General features: G+C 39.7%; 1 protein-coding gene across 3 annotated transcripts in view; it reads right to left on the reverse strand.

The window, feature by feature from the left end:
• Positions 1-358: 358 nt before the first annotated feature.
• The window catches only part of CDR2 (cerebellar degeneration related protein 2), a 31,549-nt gene continuing 9,118 nt past the window's right edge, over positions 359-22,789 (reverse strand). For 2 of the 3 annotated variants that reach the window (XM_059898959.1, XM_059898958.1), the window contains 3 exons: positions 4,242-4,390; positions 3,820-3,984; positions 359-2,278 (listed from right to left, as the gene is read on the reverse strand). In XM_059898959.1, coding sequence (XP_059754942.1) covers positions 1,420-2,278; positions 3,820-3,984; positions 4,242-4,390 — 1,173 coding nt within the window. In that variant the 3' untranslated portion in view covers positions 359-1,419. The remainder of the gene's footprint in view (positions 2,279-3,819; positions 3,985-4,241; positions 4,391-22,789) is intronic. The other variant, XM_059898957.1, reaches the window with a different exon arrangement.

The raw sequence follows: 22,789 nt of genomic DNA on the forward strand, positions 1-22,789 counted from the left end.
CTGAATACTGTAAAATGTCTTTCCTATGACTGAATGATCAAATGTTTTGAGAATTACCTAGTCAAATGCTATTAATTCAGAACCAAGTCTGACATTTCTAAAACAGTGAAAATTGTATACAGCATATAAATTTGAAAATGTTTTTCAATCACATAGTAATTTTAATGAACATTTATCAGTATGAACAGAATTTGTGCTATTACACAATTCCAAGGAATGGGAAAAAATGGAAATGGAAAAAAAAATCAGTTCTTCCCAGAGAGATTTGTTGGAAGAAGAAAAGTTGGTAATAACAGTGAAATGGCTTAAGCTTAAAATAACAAGCAATTGATCCATTTGTTCATTTTCATAGGTAGTTTTATTTGATTTTTAGAAAAATATACACAATAAATGGAACCTCAGTTCTCTTAAATAGTTTTAAATTAAAAGTATGCAAGTGAGAGGATGAGCATTATTTCCACAGTCAGGACAGCAACACTGTTTAATAAAGTGGCAGACAGGAATTCCTGCGGCAAGTCACAAACATTTACAGGAATGGTAGGAAGTGAGTAGGAGCGGCCTGAGGCTGGCAGGCGAGCCAGCTCAGACAGCACAGTGCGGGTACGGGTTTCATCTCGCCCCTTTAGTCTGAATTTAAGAAAAGAATGATTTGCCTATCCTAACCACTACAGCTTTGAGGAGAAACATTTGAATGTGGGGAAGAGGCCCTCCAGGGCTCCAACAAGCTAACTGGGTCAACCAGAGCCTGCCCTTTTAGTTTGGTATTCAGTTAGACTAAAATGTATTAGGATTACCTGTCAGTCACAGTTCAACTGGTAGCCCATGTAACAAACTCAAAGGCTTGGAGTATTTGTTAATGCCATGTATTTTGGATTAGACCCCTGCTTTCTCCTGAACATTCTTCTTAATGAATTCACAGTATCCAACAGTATTTGCAAAAGATATTTTCACTTGGCAGCCATCTGACTTCTACATAGTTTTGAGAAGTTAAGCAAGGAGGCAGTAGGAATTGCCTTAGCTTTGTTTCAGCTCTGCCTTTCCCCTATATAATATACACTACGTATATATATATATATATACACACACACTATATACTACAGTTACTCCAGGCCTACTTCTCCAGGAGCACATATTTTCCCTCCACTGGTTCTGGGGTTTTTCAAGGAATCACAACCTAATTATCACGCCAGCCAGAGGCCAGTTTGTCATGGGATTTACTGAGGAGCTTACATGGAACTCGATTATACAACTGCCACCGGTAGCCACCTTCCTCCCTCGCTGTATGCATTTGCTAAATAAGCAAAGCAATGAGGCAAACGTCAGGAGCAGTATCAGGCTTTGGGGTCTACACACACTTGTGTGAGTGGGAGAGAGAGGTGATAGGAAACAGGCCAATTAGTAGTGGAGCTGGCGGTTCACTTAGGAATGAGAAGAGAGAGATCGGTATTTTGTTCTCTGTTCGTCGATTTCCTGTTTAGTTTTCTTGATGCAGCTAAAGATCTCCTTAAAGAGCACTTTGTATTCTGGTGGCGTCGAGGTGGTGGGGGAACTGGTGGGCTCTGGGGTGACGGAGGCCGGTTCCCAGCCAAGGCGGCCAGGCTCAGGCTGGGCGCTCGCTGCAGCCGGGTCCTTGGCCCTGGAGGTCTGCACAGCCTTGTGGGACAGGGAGTCCTCCTCCTGCTGGCACTTCTTCAGCAGCTCCTCGTACTTCACCTTGAGGGCACTGTACTGCGTGTCCACCTCGTGCAGGAGGGAGACGCCCCTCTGCTTCACGGCCTTGGCCCTCCGGATGCAGGTCTCCTCGTGGCCCTTCACAATGTCGCCGCCCGCCAGGCTGCTCAGCACCGTCTCACTGCTGCTGCGCTTGAGAGGCTTTCTGTGCGCTTCGGGCACGGTCAGGAGCATCTCGTCCAGCAGGCTCTGGCTGGGCTCCTTGACAGGGACAAACAGAGAGTCCGGCACCAGCTTCTCAACCCCATTCACAAAAGGATGCTCCGACTGCAACATCTGCCGCATGCCCGCCACCTCGGCCTCCAGCTCCAGCGCGCGGGCTCGGCAGGCGTCCGCGGCCCCCAGCTGCCGCTCCAGCTCGCTGTTCTCCTTCAGCACCAGCCCACACTCCTCCTCCACGGCCGCCCGCTTCTGCCGCTCCAGGCTCAGCTGCGCCTGCAACATTGTCACTGTTTTCTTCAAGTGCTCATTTTCTTCTTCATCAGGGCTTTGCTGACTTTGTAAGGAAGTGATCTTCTCAGCAAACACGTGATCGTACACGAAGTGCCTGGGGAAAATGTCGAAAGAATCTATTACACAGGTCGACTGAGAATGCAAAGAGGGAGACTGATGATTTTTTGCAACTACATATTTTTGAGGAGCCGTGACGTGACTGATGTTTTTGCCTGCTCCGCACCAGAGCAGTGGCTAAAGTGAACACATGTGAGAAAACACACATTCTGTGACTAATTTTTTTTGAACATTAAAAATACTACATAACATCCATTCCCAAAGACCAGCTGTACGACTGATACTGTTCGAGGAAATCAGAACAGCCAGTGGTGCTCAGTCTTGGCTGCAGATTAGAATCACCTGGGCAGTCTTAAAAAATACTGAAGCCTGGGTCTCGCCCACATAGATTCTGACCTAGCCGGTCTGCCATCTGGACTTGAGTTTTTTTTTTTTTTTTTTAAAAGCTCTTCATGTGATTCATAATATACAGCTAAGACAGAACCACTGCTGCAGTGATTTTTAAACCACAAACACATCAGAAACACCTGGGCAGCCTTTTCCTCACACCTAGAGATTCTGATTAGGCCTGAGGGCGTCGCTGGTTTGGCAGTGAAAAGCCGCACAGGTGACCTGGTGAATGGTCGACGCTGAGGACCACCAAACGCACAGGCTGGTCTCTCACCTCTTCAGACTCCTAGGCAACTTGTAACTGTACTTATTTGTGTGATTATTTGCTTATCTGCCTCTTCATGAGACTGAAACCTCCACGAGGGCAGGAACTTTGTCTGTTTTGCTCACCATTCCTGACATCTGGCATTAGCACCTGCCTTACAACAGGTGCTCAAGAAATAGTTCTTAGGGCTTCCCTGGTGGCGTGTTGGTTGAGAATCTGCCTGCTAATGCAGGGGACACGGGTTCGAGCCCTGATCTGGGAAGATTCCACATGCCACGGAGCAACTAGGCCCGTGAGCCACAATTACTGAGCCTGCGCGTCTGGAGCCTGTGCTCCCCAACAAGAGAGGCCGCGACAGTGAAAGGCCTGCGCACCGCGATGAAGAGTGGTCCCCACTTGCCGCAACTAGAGAAAGCCCTCGCACAGAAACGAAGACCTAACACAGCCATAAATAAAATAAATAAATAATAATAAAAAAAAAAAGAAATAGTTCTTAAATAAAGATTCAACCTCAGAACTCTATATTGTAAAGGCATTTCTGCAGGCAAAAAAACCTTCTGTTTGCCTGGATTTTTGTTTTACTGAATTTTCAATTTTTTTCTTCACTGGAATGTGAAATACAACCCCAAAATCTGTAGTCTGTCAGAAGTACTGCACCTTATTTTAAAATAAGATTTAACACATTAAAAGCACTAAAATAAATACTCACGAGACTTTCAAAAATAAGTGTTCATAGAATTACTAATACCCAATAACTCAATCATTTGTATGTTTAAATTAAGTGGTTTTGTTCAAACCAACGGTGGTCTAAGAGCCAAGTGGCATTTCCTAAAAGGGTACTTTTAATCTACTGGAATCCAGAATGTGTCAGTGACACGAGATGCTCTCCTGCTTGCAAATGCCACAGAAAGGCAGGCTCTTACTGGCGGAGGTCATACAGCTCTTTCAGAGATGAGAAGCTGGGTGCCGATTTCTCACGGTCATGCTTCCCCTGGCTCCTTCTCCCTTGGCCAGATGACTTCAGCTCCTCCACTTGGCTCTGGAGGTGATCAATGTTGGTTTGTAGGCATTCAATTGTTTCAGTCAGACTGCGAGGAACAGACAGAAGCCAATTGCTGCTTGTCATATTAAATTAAGGGCATAAGCAGTGAGGAGAGATTAGCTGCCAGCCACTCAAACTGGGCTTCCATAATTGGAAAAGACTTCTATTTAATCTCTATTCTCCACAGAGAATTAAATTAAACCTTACCCCATATTGACCCAAACCCACTACAGCCATGTTCTATTCTAGTTTATACTACATGACTTCTCCTAGGGCTTCTTCAATGGATTCTAAAAACTTTACCTCAGAATCTTCTGCTGTGATGCCTTGCTGTCAGCAACGAGCTTTTGATTTGTTTCTTCCAGTTCCCTTGCTGTGACATCTAATTGCTCATAAACCTTTGCGTGCTGTTCATTCATCTGCCGCAGAAGCTCCACCTGCTTGGTCAGATACTGGAAGAGATGATTGTGACCAGTTCACACGTTAAACAGATAAGATACCTGCAGCATTCCAGCACCAACTGTATCCCACAATTCAATTCAATTCTGACACTAACTGCCTGGAGTTGTAAGGGCTCAGTCCCACAAAACTGCCCCCAGTTCAGGTGCTGTTGGCAAGTCCCAGGCACCACCCGTACATTCAAACAACCAGCTGTAAATTTGGGGGTTCCCATGACCTCCCCTCAGGTTCAGTAATTCGCTAAAACAACTCACAGAACTCGGGAAAGGGATTTACTTACACTTACTGCTTTATTATAAAGAATACAACTAAGGAACAGCCAAAGGGAAGAGATGCGCAGGGCAGGGATGGGGGTGGAGAGCAGTGCGGGGCTTTCTTGCCTTCTCCAGATGCACCACCCTCCCAGCACGTCCACGTGTTCACCAACCCGGAAACCCAGCTTCACTGCACAGACATGATCCATTCAATCACTGGCCACTGGTGAGTGAACTCAATCTCCAGTCCCTGACCCCTCTCCAGAGGCTGGGGATTGGGCTGAAAGTTCTAACCCTCTAATCATGTGGTTGGTCCCTCTGGCAACCAGTCTCCATCCTATCATTCAGGAAATTCCAAGGGATTTAGGAGCGCTACACCAGGACATGGGGACAAAGGTCAAATATATGATTTTCATTATACCACAATACCACAGGTTTATTTTATGAAAAGAAGAACTTTAAATCTCATTAAACTACTTTCCTTAATAAGAACTGAGTACAAGCCATCCTTTATATGCTTAGTTTCCCTAAAGCTCACCAACATCTCGTGTATCATAAGGCTGTTCTACTCTTACAAAGCACAAAACACACATAAAATTAATATCTGACAGGAAAATCTAAGTGAGACACGATAATCCCACAAGAGAAAAAGCATGGAATACATGATCAATGTTTAAACAAAAATATGTTTTATAGACATAAGAAAAGCCTAAAGAGGAGGATTTTAGATGATTTTCGCTTGAAAAAAATTTAATTTTTTTTCCTCTGGGTGAGAGATCCTGGACAAAGAACAGGGAAAAAATATTGATTTAACCAGAAAAAGATATTTTAACTTAGTATTATTCAAAGATATTTTTAATTCTGTGAGAATGTTGTCACCATAATCCTCCTTATTTGTGAGAAACTTGCCAGATTATTTATTTTGGTACTGCTAAGACTGCTTTCTAAATGGCCAAGGATAAAGGGGAATAGTCACAACCTTAATGCCTCAATGTTACGTTTCCTTGTTTCCCCTCTGACTCAACTCCACCTGAAGACGACAAAAGACAGTATATATTCCAAATGAAATAGTCACAATATTTCTCTGGGGCACAACCAGGAAGAGGAAAAAGGTAGGTCTGAAGCATTACCAATGACCAAATGGTAATAGACCAGACATGACTTTAAAAATACTTTTCTTGAGGCTTCTCTTATATACCTATACAAGTATTTGCAAAGCTAACAGACTTCTTTCACAGACTTCTTTCAAAGAAAGGACTATATGACTTTCAATGGGCTCTTTAAATGGCAGTGGTGTGGCAGAGTTGAAAAAAGTACATGAGGCCTTTTTTCAAACTAGTTACATAGCTCGGTAGCAATGTGTTGAGAAAACACCTAATTCTCATACCTTCTCATCTGAAACTCTTGGCCAAGAGCGTTTTGGAAAATTCTTTAAATTTTAGGAAGACGACACACACTTTATAACATCCCAGTGAGGGTTGGGTAGCAACCTGTTATCAAGCATTAATATTCTCATCAAAAGTATAAATAAAGATTATAAACAGCCTCACATGAGTTCAGGTCAGGGTTTGCTGTCAAATGAATTTGTTGCCTACTTAAGAAAAAAATCTTGTTTTTATAGAGCTTTTTGGGTTCAGAATTGAAAATAAATTGTGGATCCGTTAGTACCTACCCTGTTGGATTGAAAGTATTAAATGAGGTGGAGTGAGCACACAGCATAGCCCCTGTAAAAGCCTGTGTTTATTCTTCACTCCCTCAATCCCCACCAGCTTCTCCTAGAAGTGTGCCTGTAATCCTGCCCTCTGGCTGGCAATGTCCTGGTAGATTCCTGTCACTGGTAGGGAATGTTTTCAATCTCTTTGGAATACTGGAGTAGAAAAAGGTTTAGAACATAGGAATGTATATAATACCTGCAGAAATTTTGCAAGCTACTTTATGTCAAGTATTCTTTGGGACTGATTCACAACAACCTAAAAAAAGTCTAATGCACAGACCAGACACTTAATTATTAAGTTACCACAGGAGCTGGGTCTGCCTAGTGATTGGAATAGTCGCATCCTCCGTAGGACACATCTGCCCCACAGAGGGCAGGTGGGAGGCCAATTCCCATGCAAGTCTTGGTGGGCACAGGATCAGAGAAGAGAGATGGCCTGATGGGAGGCAGCAGTACAGAAGCTAAGAGCACAGGCTGTGGGGTTGGAATTTGGTTTGAAGTTCTACTTTGCCATTGCTAACTGGGTGACCTCCCGTGAGTAACTTAGTTTTTCTAAGGTGAGATTTCCTCATCACCTACCTCACAAGGTTGCTGTGAGGTTAATATGAGGGAAGGGTTCAGCATGGTATCTCGCAAATGGTAAAATTGCTCGATAAGAGTAGCTATTTCATCCTTATCTACAGTTACGCGTTTTCAAACTTTACATGTGCTAAAATTCAACTGGGGGATTTATTCAAGTATAGGAATCTGGGCCCCTTTCCCCTAAAATTCTGAGTCAATGAGACTGTGGTAGAGCCAGGATTCTGCATTTTTAGTAAAAACCCCAGGTGATGTTAGTACAAGTGGTCCATGGATCACACTTACTAGAGAAATGTTGATCTTGGACATGGAAAATTCTGGAAGCCTCCCCTCCCCCAACCCAATGTCTCTTTCTCTTGGGTCCAGGAGACATAAACATTCACTTGGATCGACAATGATTCTTACGCTTAATGTATACCATTTCCCTTCTTAGGACTTAATTTAGTTGCAGTTATTCACAAAAATTAGGCTATATTTTAACTGTATCACAACAGCATTCTTTATCATGTTATATTCTGACATGTTCCTACAATCATAATTCCCTGAAGGTACTTACTACTTATATATTTGAGTGCTCCTTCCTAAATTCTCAGCCCACACAAATACTGATTCTCTACAGATGGCTAATCTTATCTACTGCATTTAAAAAACTTGTTAAAATGGATAATTTCAAACATATATAAATGCAGAAAAATGGTTTAATGAACCCTCATCTATCCATCATCCAGTTTCACAATTATCAATACACAGTCAATCTTGTTTCATCTCTACTTTTCCACTCCCCTCATCCCCAATCAATTTAAAGCAAATCCAAGACATCTTAATTTAAGTATACATATTTATATATTTCTAAGCGATAAGACCTCATTTTAACCACAATTCCAATCACACTTTTAAAAACCCCAACAATTCCTTAATATGTTTCAGTGTTAACATTTTCCCATCTCTTAAATGGTTTTTCCAGCTTCATATGTAGTCCTTATTTCACCCTCAGGGGGTACCTTCATCTTGAAATTGCGGAGTTGCCTCCCTTTAAGGCAAGCTCCCCCTTCCTTTAGGGCCTTTATTACCCAATCTCCCTTCTCCCAGGGGCCTCGCCTTTCCTGGCTGGCTCCATCTAATCCAGCAGCTCTTGACCTGAGGTCCACGGGTTGAATTGACAGGGTCCACGAACTTGGATGGGAGAAAAGTTACACCTTCATTTTCACTAACTTCTAATTGAAATTTAGCATTTTCTTCAATTATGAATGGAGGCAACAAACCACCAGTAGTATGAGGAGTACTTAGGACCTCATCACTTACAGGAATCACAGATGTTTCCATAGCACATGATAGTGGCTGCAGAAATCTTGATTTATCTCATCACTATTTGAAATGACAGTTTTTAGATTGCTATTAGATCTTGGTATTTAATGAATTAATAAACACTTCTATTAATATATCACAAATTTATTTTTTCAATATTTTGATAGTCATTTCAATATAACCGATTCCCTCTGTAATTTTATGTATTTCATGTATTTTAAGAGGTTCATCTTAGAGTCACGAGATAGCCAAAGGGATCGACAGCACAAAGGTGGCCAAAAAACTCAAGATTATCCTTTAGGCCTCCATGCAAACATAAAGGCTTCAGAAGCCTTTCTAGACCAGCCCGTCTAAAGCAACACCACTCCCAAGGCACTCTATTAATTTCCCTCAAAACACTTCACACTTAATAATAAACAACCAAATTGCTTACTTGTTAACGTCACAGTCTTCCTAACCCTCCTTGAAGAAGGGAAGGCTCTTACACATCTAGTCCATTTAGCACAATTCTTGATACACAGTAGGGACTAAACAAATATTGGCTAATGGCCATTTCTAGATCTCTCTTCACAACAGCTCATGCTTGGTACCACAACTCAGACTGCTGGAATGTCGAGAGCCTTCTTTCAAAGAGTTTGAGAATGGCTTTGGCTATAGCCCTTTTGGGAAAAGACCCTATTAGATACTAATTCTTTCCCCTCTTGCTCCATTTATGGACAATTTCTCTGTGTTTATTCCCATGGCACAGGTATGCCTCAGCAATCTGAAAGAGACATTTTTTACCAGTCTCTCTTACATGGGCCCCAAGATATGTCCCTTTTTAAAGATATAATATTCAAATTAAGAGTCGTGGCCGACATAAAGGAAATAAGTCAATATGTAAATAAGTACAAAGAGGCTGTTTAGAAAACTGCAGTAGGTCCCCCTCATTTGATATATAAAAACCTGTAGGGGGAAAAAAACACAATGAAACCATTTAGGAAGAACTTGTGATATCTTGGTCTTAGAGGACTTGGTTTTAAGGACAATCTAAAGAATGGCAGGAAGCTTGTTTTCACGTGGTAGGAGTTTAATCTTATTATGATTAAATCAAAACTAATCAGAAAAGCCCTTCACTTCTCCACGAACCTGTGATAGGTTACCTAACAAAGGAATCTGACTAAATTGGTCAGCAACTTAAAAGAAAAATTTTTAGCTCTCTCAGCAAGTACTGATGTGAGGCCAGAGAATCAGAATCCATGTAGTCAGACACTGCTTTAAGGCTTGGCCTCCAAAACTTCAAATTAGTATTTAATCAAATTTTTTCTGATTCTACAAGGAAATGGGTTAGCTTATTTTCTACCCTTCATTTAAAGGTATGGCTATGCTTCTCATGTTCTGGTTTTCTCAATTCAGAATCTTTGATCATAGCCTCAAATGAACCTGTCTGGATTGCCAAGATCCCAAAATTCAAGTGCCAAAAAGAGATCGAGCACAAAAGTATTTGTCATATTAAACAGGGGTGGGTGATGAGGGGATATTTAAGCTAAACAGTGGAGGGAGGGGAACATGGGGGTAGCAAAAACATAGGCAAAAATGTCAACTTATAGGCAAGAGTGTCAAAGTTTAAGTTCCGTGGGTTATCTCCCACTTGTCTTAGAATTTGTACAGAATGTCACCTCAACTAGGAGTAAAAGGTTCAGGTTATGTGAAAAAGCTATAAATAGGCCACCTTTACAATTGAGGCAAACTTTTGAAAAAGGCCAGCAGGATTATATTAACACCTGTTTGCAACTGTAGAACCCTGACCTGGAATGCTGGAAAAGACAGACACAACCGAACTAAAAACTCATAAGGAATGGAATGGAAATTCAGCTTTTATGCAGTGTTGGGATTATCCTTATATTAAGGATTACAGCCCAAATCCTCTGAATTTAGTATCGAAATGACCTTCCATAATACTGAAGAAATATTTCCCATTACCTTTGAAAAACTTCTTTCCCCTGATTAAAATATATTTCCCCTGAAGGAAATTTAGGAAAAAATTAAAAAGTATGAATATGAAAATAAAAACCACCTATAATCTCACTATTAAAAGCTTGGCTTGTTCTTAAGATCTATTTTCCAATTATTGAAAAGGATTTATTTTTTTCAGAATTAAGATTTTCATTACTAAAATTCTTAAAACACGGATAAACTGTGCAACCATTTATACTGTCCAAAATATATACACACACATAATCTCATCACCTCAGAACAACTCTGTACCAATGTCATGCAAGCATTCTTACCACAATTACACAGCGGAGCAAACAGGATCTGAGAGGTAATTCACAGGCTTAAAGTCCAGCTATTTGCTATAGAATTAAGGGCTTAAGTCGGAACATTCTAACACTGAGGCCAGAGCTCCTTCCACCTCCTTTCAAAATCTCCAGAGGTGGAAACCCACAGTTTAGGAATTATTGGAAGTGCTTCGTAAACTGCTTACCTGTCCTCTGTTAAGACACTGATTTGAACGAGTATTCAGTGATTACCTACTATGTTCCAAAGACCATGAATAAACACAACAACAGCCTTCAATGTTGCAACGGAAAATGGGGAGGTGGCAGGGGGAGAGAAAGAGAATAAAACAAATCAAGACATAAGTGTAATATATAGTAGAATATCGATAAATGTCATAGGGGAAGCACAAAATGCTTTAAAATTTCCAAGGAAGACATGAGCTTTTGAAAGAAGGGACACCTCTAAGGCCAGACTTCTTTGACTCCTGTGGGGATAATGCAGGTTTCCAAGCAGAGAAGCAACAGAAACACAAGGCTGTGGGCTGCTCACACAATTGTAGAAAACTTTACGAGAATCCGATTGTGTCTGGTGTGTCAGATCTCATTACTCTCCAAAGCTTCTCTCCATCCCCTCATTCAGGAGAGAAAAACTTGCTCTGGAATCTTGAAAAATTAGATGCTGAGTAAAAGCCACACAGGCTATAGGCATCTTTGAAGCCAATCATTACTTTCAACGTTTATTTAATCATTTTTTTTACATTAAAAACAATGCCTAACAAAATACTAATTTTTATGAGGACTGTTTGAAACCCGTTAACAGTCTTTGAAAGCATACTTGTAGTTCTACTGAGAAAATATCCTCTCACAGTTTCCTAGTTGTCTATTTCCATAATGAGTCAGTTTGGGGGATTTTTTTTTTTAACATCTTTATTGGAGTACAATTGCTTTACAACTGTGTGTTAGTTTCTGCTGTATAACAAAGTAAATCAGCTATACGTATACATATATCCCCATATCCCCTCCCTCCCACCCTCCCTATCCCACCCCTCTAGGTGGTCACAAGGCACCGAGCTGATCTCCCTGTGCTATGCGGCTGCTTCCCACTTACTATCTATTTTACATTTGGTAGTATATATATGTCCATGCCACTCTCTCACTTCGTCCCAGCTTACCCTCCCCCCTCCCCGTGTCCTCAAGTCCATTCTCTACATCTACGCCTTTATTCCTGTCCTGCCCCTAGGTCCATAAGAACCATTTTTTTTAAGATTCCATATACATACGTTAGCATACGGTATTTGTTTATCTGTTTCTGACTTACTTCACTCTGTGTGACCGACTCTAGGTCCATCCACCTCACTACAAATAACTCAATTTCGTTTCTTTTTATGGCTGAGTAATATTCCATTGTATATATGTGCCACATTTTCTGTATCCATCCATCTGTTGACGGACACTTGGGTTGCTTCCAGGTCCTGGCTATTGTAAATAGTGCTGCAATGAACATGGCGGTTCATGACTCTTTTTGAATTATGGTTTTCTCAGGGTATATGCCCAGTAGTGGGATTATGCTGGGTCGTATGGCAGTTCTATTTTTAGTTTTTTAAGGAACCTCCATCCTGTTCTCCATAGTGGCTGTATCAATTTACATTCCCACCAACAGTTCAGGAGTGTTCCCTTTTCTCCACACCCTCTCCAGCATTTATTGTTTGTAGATTTTTTGACGATGGCCATTCTGACCAGTGTGAGGTGATACCTCATTGTACTTTTGATTTGCATTTCTCTAATGATTAGTGATGTTGAGCATCCTTTCATGTGTCTGTTGGCAATCTGTATATCTTCTTTGGAGAAATGTCTATTTAGGTCTTCTGCCCATTTTTGGATTGGATTGTTTTTTTTTTTTTTGGATTGTTTTTTTGATATGGAGCTGCATGAGCTGCTTGTATATTTTGGAGATTAATCCCTTGTCAGTTGCTTCATTTGCAAATATTTTCTCCCATTCCGAGGGTTGTCTTTTTGTCTTGATTATGGTTTCCTGTGCTGTGCAAAAGCTTTTAAGTTTCATTAGTTCCCATTTGTTTATTTTTGTTTTTATTTCCATTTCACTAGGAGCTGGGTCAAAAAGGATCTTGCTGTGATTTATGTCATAGAATGTTCTGCCTAGGTTTTCCTCTAAGCGTTTTATAGTGTCTGGCCTTACATTTAGGTCTTTAATCCATTTTGAGTTTATTTTTGTGTATGGTGTTAGGGAGTGTTCTAATTTCATTCTTTTACATGTAGCTGTCTGGTTTTCCCAGCACCACTTATTGAAGAGGCTGTCTTTTCTCCACTGTATATTCTTGCCTCCTTTATCAAAGATAAGGTGATCACATGTGCATGGGTTTATCTCTGGGCTTTCTATACTGTTCCACTGATCTATATTTCTGTTTTTGTTCCAGTACCATACTGTCTTGATTACTGTAGCTTTGTAGTATAGTCTGAAGTCAGGGAGCCTGATTCCTCCAGCTCTGTTTTTCTTCCTCAAGATTGCTTTGGCTATTCGGGGTCTTTTGTGTTTCCATACAAATTGTGAAATTTTTTGTTCTAGTTCTGTGAAAAATGCCATTGGTAGTTTGATAGGGATCGCATTGAATCTGTAGATTGCTTTGGGTAGTATAGTCATTTTCACAATATTGATTCTTCCAATCCAAGGACATGGTATATCTCTCCATCTGTTTGTATCATCTTTAATTTCTTTCTCAGTGTCTTATAGTTTTCTGCATACAGGTCTTTTACCTCCTTAGGTAGGTTTATTCCTAGGTATTTTATTCTTTTTGTTGCAGTGGTAAATGGGAGTGTTTCCTTAATTTCTCTTTCAGATTTCTCATCATTAGTGTATAGGAATGCAAGAGATTTCTGTGCATTAATTTTGTATAGTTTTGGGGATTTTATCCTAGCGTTTTCACCAGTTCTGCACATTCTTCATCTACTCTGAGTAGCTTGTTCCAGGACCATTTTCTGGCTGATTTAAAATTTCTCTGGGTTGGTAGGATAAGAGCTTACTTTTTGGTTTTCAACTATATTTTGCTAAATTTAAAAAATGATCATGTATTACTTTTTGAATCAGGAAAACTCCCAATAAACATTCTAAACAGTCAGTTTAAAACTTGTACAAGTGATTCCATTTGTGTAAAGTTCAAAGACAGGCTAAACTAATCTAGGGTGTTAGAGTGCTGTTTAGGGTGGTGACTGGAAGAGCTGATAATGTTCTCATTTCTTATCTGGGTATTGGCTGCATGGGTATGTTTATGAAAATTCTCTGAACTATATACTTAGCATTTGTGCCTTTTTCTGTATGTTTATTTCCAAAAAAAAAAAAAAAGTTTACTTTAAAGAGAAAAAAAAGACATAAGGTTTGAATTAAGGAAAGAGTCCTTATAAAGTTTAGGGGGTTCCGAAAGGATATAATGATAAGAGGCACTATACCTATTGCAAGGGTCATCTTTTAGTACAGAATTAGGTTCTTCAGCTGCCTGGTTACTTTTACAAGAGCGTCAGGCTTTCCTTGTTGTAGACTACTGGAGGGAGACCTTGGAAGTCTGTTGTGATCTGCAAGTCTGCCTGGGCCCAGGTGTGAACCAAACAGGCAGTAAGGCTGGTCTGTGGGAGGCCTCTGGCTGGTAAGCGGGCTTAGCCAGAACTGCCATTTCATCTCCCTGTTTCATCCCATTCCTATTGACTTTCAGGACGTGATTTATAAAAAGAAAGAAAGAAGAAAGCCAACCGTAATGGCAGAGAAGAAATCTAAGACAGTGTTGTTCTTAGTCAAAAATAGCTTTGGATAAAGAGTGAAATGTTGAAGGCTACAATGCTTGGATCTATGAACCAGTGGACCACGTGCTCTGTTACAGAAACAAGAGATCCATGGAAATGTTTCTGGAAGTAATCCAGGCTAAATTTATTTAATTAGCTTTATACATATATTTAATTGTATATTTATTTAATCATTAAGGTCTGACCTGGATACTTCATTTCTATTATGCTTTTCAACATCTTATAAGAATTGGGGGTTCGGGAGAGGTGACTGCAGGGGCCAAGGAACCACATCCGTGTAAAAACTTGATTACAAACATTTTTTAAGGAAAAAAAAAATCTTACAGAAGACTTTAGATAGTGGAGTGTTATTTGTAGATTTGGAGACTCTTCAAAGATCTTTGGATTTTTTTCAGAATGTCAATGATCTGTTTCAACTGTTTAATCATCTTCAATACCACAGAAAAGAAAATAAAGGTAGAAAGACAGGTAACTTAGATCATAAAGTAACTGTGTTTGTCATCTCCTATAGTAACAAATAGGCATCATTCTCTAATTATACAAATATTTGGACTTTTTTCATCTATATTTGGAAAATGTGCTAAAATAAGCATTATAGAGATTAACCAAGATGGCGGAGTAGAAGGACGTGCTGTCACTCCCTCTTGCGAGAGCACCAGAATCACAACTGACTGCTGGACCATCATTGACAGGAAGACCCTGGACTTCACCAAGGAGGATACCCCACGTCCAAGGACAGAGGAGAAGCCACAGTGAGACGGTAGGAGGGGCGCAATCAGAGTAAAATCAAACCCCGTAACTGCTGGGTGGGTGACTCACAGACTGGCGAACACTTATACCACAGAAGTCCACCCACTGGAGTAAAGGTTCTGAGCCCCACGTCAGGCTTCCCAACCTGGGGGTCAGGCAACGGGAGGAGGAATTCCTAGAGAATCAGACTTTGAAGCCTAGTGGGAATTGGATTGCAGGACTTTGACGGGACTGGGGGAAACAGAGACCCCACTCTTGGAGGGCACACACAAAGTAATGTGTGCATCAGGACCCAGGGGAAGGAGCAGTGAGCCTGGGGGAGACTGAACCAGACCTACCTGCTGGTGTTGGGGGGTCTCCTGCAGAGGCGAGTGGTGGCTCTGTTTCACCGTGGGGATAAGGACACTGGCAGCAGAGGTTCTGGGAAGTTCTCCTTGGCGTGAGCCCTCCCAGAGTCTGCCATTAACCCCACCAAAGAGCACGGGTAGGCTCCAGTGTTGGGTTGCCTCAGGCAAAACAGCCAACAGGGAGGGAACCCAGCCCCACCCATCAACAGTCAAGTGGATTAAGGTTTTACTGAGCTCTGACCGCCACAGCAACAGGGAGGGAACCCAGCCCCACCCATCAACAGTCAAGTGGATTAAGGTTTTACTGAGCTCTGACCGCCACAGCAACAGTCAGCTCTACCCACCACCAGAGCCTCCCATCAAGCCTCTTAGATAGCCTCAACCACCAGAGGGCAGACAACAGAAGCAAGAAAAACTATAATCCTGCAGCCTGTGGACCAAAAACCACAGTTACAGAAAGATAGAGAAGATGAAAAGGCAGAGGGCTATGTACCAGATGAAGGAACAAGAAAAATCCCCAGAAAAACAACTAAATGAAGTGGAGATAGGCAACCTTCCAGAAAAAGAATTCAGAATAATGATAGTGAAGATGATCCAGGACCTCGGAATAAGAATGGAGGCAAAGATTGAGAAGATGCAAGAAATGATTAACAAAGACCTAGAAGAATTAAAGAACAAACAAACAGAGATGACCAATACAATAACTGAAATGAAAACTACACTAGAAGGAATCAATAGCAGAATAACTGAGGCAGAAGAACGGATAAGTGACCTGGAAGACAGAATGATGGAATTCACTGCTGCGGAACAGACTAAAGAAAAAAGAATGAAAAGAAATGAAGACAGCCTAAGAGACCTCTGGGATAACATTAAACGCAACAACATTCGCATTATAGGGGTCCCAGAAGGAGAAGAGAGAGAGAAAGGACCAGAGAAAATATTTGAAGAGATTATAGTCGAAAACTTCCCTAACATGGGAAAGGAAATAGCCACCCAAGTCCAGGAAGCGCAGAGAGTCCCATACAGGATAAACCCAAGGAGAAACACGCCGAGACACATAGTAATCAAAGTGGCAAAAATTAAAGACAAAGAAAAGTTATTGAAAGCAGCAAGGGAAAAACGACAAATAACATACAAGGGAACTCCCATAAGGTTAACAGCTGATTTCTCAGCAGAAACTCTGCAAGCCAGAAGGGAGTGGCATGATATACTTAAAGTGATGAAAGGGAAGAACCTACAACCAAGATTACTCTACCCGGCAAGGATCTCATTTAGATTTGATGGAGAAATCAAAAGCTTTACAGACAAGCAAAAGCTAAGAGAATTCAGCACCACCAAACCAGCTCTACAACAAATGCTAAAGGAACTTCTCTAAGTGGGAAACACAAGAGAAGAAAAGGACCTACAAAAACAAACACAAAACAATTAAGAAAATGGTCATAGGAACATACATATCGATAATTACCTTAAACGTGAATGGATTAAATGCCCCAACCAAAAGACATAGACTGGCTGAATGGATACAAAAACAAGACCCATATATATGCTGTCTACAAGAGACCCACTTTAGACCTAGGGACACATACAGACTGAAAGTGAGGGGATGGAAAAAGATATTCCATGCAAATGGAAATCAAAAGAAAGCTGGAGTAGCTATACTCATATCAGATAAAATAGACTTTAAATTAAAGAATGTTACAAGAGACAAGGAAGGACACTACATAATGATCCAGGGATCAATCCAAGAAGAAGATATAACAATTATAAATATATATGCACCCAACATAGGAGCACCTCAATACATAAGGCAACTGCTAACAGCTATAAAAGAGGAAATCGACAGTAACACAATAATAGTGGGGGACTTTAACACCTCACTTACACCAATGGACAGATCATCCAAAATGAAAATAAATAAGGAAACAGAAGCTTTAAATGACACAATAGACCAGATAGATTTAATTGATATATATCGGACATTCCATCCAAAAACAGCAGATTACACGTTCTTCTCAAGTGCGCACGGAACATTCTCCAAGATAGATCACATCTTGGGTCACAAATCAAGCCTCAGTAAATTTAAGAAAATTGAAATCATATCAAGCATCTTTTCTGACCACAACGCTATGAGATTAGAAATGAATTACAGGGAAAAAAACGTAAAAAGGACAAACACATGGAGGCTAAACAATACGTTACTAAATAACCAAGAGATCACTGAAGAAATCAAAGAGGAAATCAAAAAATACCTAGAGACAAATGACAATGAAAACACGACGACCCAAAACTTATGGGATGCAGCAAAAGCAGTTCTAAGAGGGAAGTTTATAGCTATACAAGCCTACCTAAAGAAACAAGAAAAAGCTCAAGTAAACAATCTAACCTTACACTTAAAGAAACTAGAGAAAGAAGAACAAACAAAACCCAAAGTTAGCAGAAGGAAAGAAATCATAAAGATCAGAGCAGAAATAAATGAAATAGAAACAAAGAAAACAATAGCAAAGATCAATAAAACTAAAAGTTGGTTCTTTGAGAAGATAAACAAAATTGATAAACCATTAGCCAGACTCATCAAGAAAAAGAGGGAGAGGACTCAAATCAATAAAATCAGAAATGAAAAAGGAGAAGTTACAACAGACACTGCAGAAATACAAAGCATCCTAAGAGACTACTACAAGCAACTTTATGCCAATAAAATGGACAACCTGGAAGAAATGGACAAATTCTTAGAAAGGTATAACCTTCCAAGACTGAACCAGGAAGAAATAGAAAATATGAACAGACCAATCACAAGTAATGAAATTGAAACTGTGATTAAAAATCTTCCAACAAACAAAAGTCCAGGACCAGATGGCTTCACAGGTGAATTCTATCAAACATTTAGAGAAGAGCTAACACCCATCCTTCTCAAACTCTTCCAAAAAATTGCAGAGGAAGGAACACTCCCAAACTCATTCTATGAGGCCACCATCACCCTGATACCAAAACCAGACAAAGACACTACAAAAAAAGAAAATTACAGACCAATATCACTGATGAATATAGATGCAAAAATCCTCAACAAAATACTAGCAAACAGAATCCAACAACACATTAAAAGGATCATACACCACGATCAAGTGGGATTTATCCCAGGGATGCAAGGATTCTTCAATATACGCAAATCAATCAATGTGATACACCATATTAACAAATTGAAGAATAAAAACCATATGATCATCTCAATAGATGCAGAAAAAGCTTTTGACAAAATTCAACACCCATTTCTGATAAAAACTCTCCAGAAAGTGGGCATAGAGGGAACCTACCTCAACATAATAAAGGCCATATATGACAAACCCACAGCAAACATCATTCTCAATGGTGAAAAACTGAAAGCATTTCCTCTAAGATCAGGAACGAGACAAGGATGTCCACTCTCACCACTATTATTCAACATAGTTTTGGAAGTCCTAGCCACGGCAATCAGAGAAGAAAAAGAAATAAAAGGAATACAAATTGGAAAAGAAGAAGTAAAACTGTCACTGTTTGCGGATGACATGATACTATACATAGAGAATCCTAAAACTGCCACCAGAAAACTGCTAGAGCTAATTAATGAATATGGTAAAGTTGCAGGATACAAAATTAATGCACAGAAATCTCTTGCATTCCTATACACTAATGATGAAAAATCTGAAAGAGAAATTATGGAAACACTCCCATTTACCATTGCAACAAAAAGAATAAAATACCTAGGAATAAACCTACCTAGGGAGACAAAAGACCTGTATGCAGAAAACTATAAGACACTGATGAAAGAAATTAAAGATGATACCAACAGATGGAGAGATATACCATGTTCTTGGATTGGAAGAATCAACATTGTGAAAATGAGTATACTACCCAAAGCAATCTACAGATTCAATGCAATCCCTATCAAATTACCAATGGCATTTTTTACGGAGCTAGAACAAATCATCTTAAAATTTGTATGGAGACACAAAAGACCCCGAATAGGCAAAGCAGTCTTGAGGCAAAAAAATGGAGCTGGAGGAATCAGACTCCCTGACTTCAGACTATACTACAAAGCTACAGTAATCAAGACAATATGGTACTGGCACAAAAACAGAAACATAGATCAATGGAACAAGATAGAAAGCCCAGAGATTAACCCACACACCTATGGTCAACTAATCTATGACAAAGGAGGCAAAGATATACAATGGAGAAAAGACAGTCTCTTCAATAAGTGGTGCTGGGAAAACTGGACAGCTACATGTAAAAGAATGAAATTAGAATACTCCCTAACACCATACACAAAAATAAACTCAAAATGGATTAGAGACCTAAATATAAGAGTGGACACTATAAAACTCTTAGAGGAAAACATAGGAAGAACACTCTTTGACATAAATCACAGCAAGATCTTTTTTGATCCACCTCCTAGAGTAATGGAAATAAAAACAAAAATAAACAAATGGGACCTAATGAAACTTCAAAGCTTTTGCACAGCAAAGGAAACCATAAACAAGACGAAAAGACAACCCTCAGAATGGGAGAAAATATTTGCAAATGAATCAACGGACAAAGGATTAATCTCCAAAATATATAAACAGCTCATTCAGCTCAATATCAAAGAAACAAACACCCCAATCCAAAAATGGGCAGAAGACCTAAATAGACATTTCTCCAAAGAAGACATACAGATGGCCACGAAGCACATGAAAAGATGCTCAACATCACTAATTATTAGAGAAATGCAAATCAAAACTACAATGAGGTATCACCTCACTCCTGTTAGAATGGGCATCATCAGAAAATCTACAAACAACAAATGCTGGAGAGGGTGTGGTGAAAAGGGAACCCTCTTGCACTGTTGGTGGGAATGTAAATTGATACAGCCACTATGGAGAACAATATGGAGGTTCCTTAAAAAACTAAAAATAGAATTACCATATGACCCAGCAATCCCACTACTGGGCATATACCCAGAGAAAACCGTAATTCAAAAAGACACATGCACCCGAATGTTCATTGCAGCACTATTTACAATAGCCAGGTCATGGAAGCAACCTAAATGCCCATCAACAGACGAATGGATAAAGAAGATGTGGTACATATATACAATGGAATATTACTCAGCCATAAAAAGGAACGAAATTGAGTCATTTGTTGAGACGTGGATGGATCTAGAGACTGTCATACAGAGTGAAGTAAGTCAGAAAGAGAAAAACAAATATCGTATATTAATGCATGTATGCGGAACCTAGAAAAATGGTACAGATGAGCCAGTTTGCAGGGCAGAAGTTGAGACACAGATGTAGAGAATGGACATATGGACACCAAGGGGGGAAAACTGCGGTGGGGTGGGGATGGTGGTGTGCTGAATTGGGCGATTGGGATTGACATGTATACACTGATGTGTATAAAACTGATGCCTAATAAGAACCTGCAGTATAAAAAAACAAACAAAACAACTAATACTAAACTTTCATTGGGTTATTTGTATGGAAACATGTTAATATAAATGTTTCAGACATTACATGAAATTTCTAAAAATCTTATATTTGTATTTGTATGGAAATATGTATGGAAATATGTTAATATAAATGTTTCAGACATTACATGAAATTTCTAAAAATCATATTTGTATTTGTATGGAAATATGTATGGAAATATGTTAATATAAATGTTTCAGACATTACATGAAATTTCTAAAAATCTTATATTTGTACTTGTATGGAAATATGTATGGAAATATGTTAATATAAATGTTTCAGACATTACATGAAATTTCTAAAAATCTTATATGTTCTGGTATAATGTTATAAGTAATAATCCTATTTATTACTTTAAAATGTATATCTCAGAAATAACTAATTTTCTTGTCAACTGCAAAAAAAAAAAAAAAAAAAAAAAAAAAAAAAAAAAAATAAGCATTATAGTATTCAGTTATAGTGATTTATAGGTGCCTTCATGGAAAACATCAATACAATGTATTAAGACTATGTTTCTACCCAAATACAAATAAATGTACCTCATGGTATACGGTAATCTCCATTTATATGCCCTAGGACCACTCTATGAAATTTTCCAATGAGTTGAAAAACGACGTCTATGAAGCAAAACAGGGATGAGTTCCTTGATCATGTATGACATTTGGCTACTTTAATAGTTTTAAAATGCCTGGTTTTCCTGCATTTTTAGGTTTCTGCCCAATTCTATTCAGTTTTGGGTATGGCATGTTCTATGCTCTTCTGATATAGAATATACCAAAAATGATAGCTGGTGACTTCAATATCATTACAAGATACACCTTCCGAGAATTATAAAGGTCTATTTCAGTCACATCATTGGCTAAATTCATAAATCCTGATGAAGGGGGGAGGGGAATCCATTGTATGCATCTTAATTATGGCTACTATGTAAAATTAAGGATACTGAAAATAAATTTGTCTTAGTTTTGATGATAGGCTTATTTGTATTCAAAAACTGAAATCTGTGTAATTTTGATTGAAGTCAAGGACAATGTTATTCCACGTCTTTGCATTTCTAGCACCTGGTTCAATATATAATCAAAACTCAGTAAGTTCTGATCATGATGAATGGCTTCTGTGTTCTAAGGTCTTTTATATTTTTCTGCACATAGACATAAGAGTCCTGGTTCTACTGTACCAATTTTTTTTTCTTTTTTAATTTATTTATTTATTTTTGGCTACATTGGGTCTTCGTTGCTGTGTGCAGGCTTTCGCTAGTTGTGGCGAGCGGGGGCCACTCTTCATTGCAGTGCGTGGGCTTCTCATTGCGGTGGCTTCTCTTGTTGTGGAGACCAGGCTCTGGGGCCTGCAGGCTTCAGTAGTTGTGGCACGTGGGCTCAGTAGCTGTGGCTCGCAGGTTCAGTAGTTATGGCGTACAGGCTTAGTTGCTCCACGGCATGTGGGATCTTCCCAGACCAGGGCTCGAACTTGTGTCCCCTGCATTGGCAGGCAGATTCTTAACCACTGTGCCACCAGGGAAGCCCCTACTGTACCAATTTGAGGAGAAGAAGTTGTAGTTTAAGTGCAATGCTTTTTGGGGGTGGGAGGGTAGTTTGGGGCATGAAGTGTTCTAATGGACAATTGTTTGGTTAATATCCATAACTAGCATCTTTACAGTCACCTGGCCTACACATAACTGGGCTACTTTAATGGGACTATTTACAAGACAGCACCTCCATTTTAAAGCCTTAATCTAGCATCTTTCATATTACGAAATGAGGTACTACAATTTTAAAATTTTTCATCAAATTTAGGATGGTGTTTGGTTAGGGGGAAGGGATGCAGCCAAGGAGGGGTTATAGAGGGAGTCTCAACAATGTGGATGGTTTTCTTTCTTAATCTGCTTGGTGGGC

The sequence above is a fragment of the Balaenoptera ricei genome, chromosome 15, assembly GCF_028023285.1.
Source record: "Balaenoptera ricei isolate mBalRic1 chromosome 15, mBalRic1.hap2, whole genome shotgun sequence".
In the NCBI taxonomy this organism is placed as follows: domain Eukaryota; kingdom Metazoa; phylum Chordata; class Mammalia; order Artiodactyla; family Balaenopteridae; genus Balaenoptera; species Balaenoptera ricei.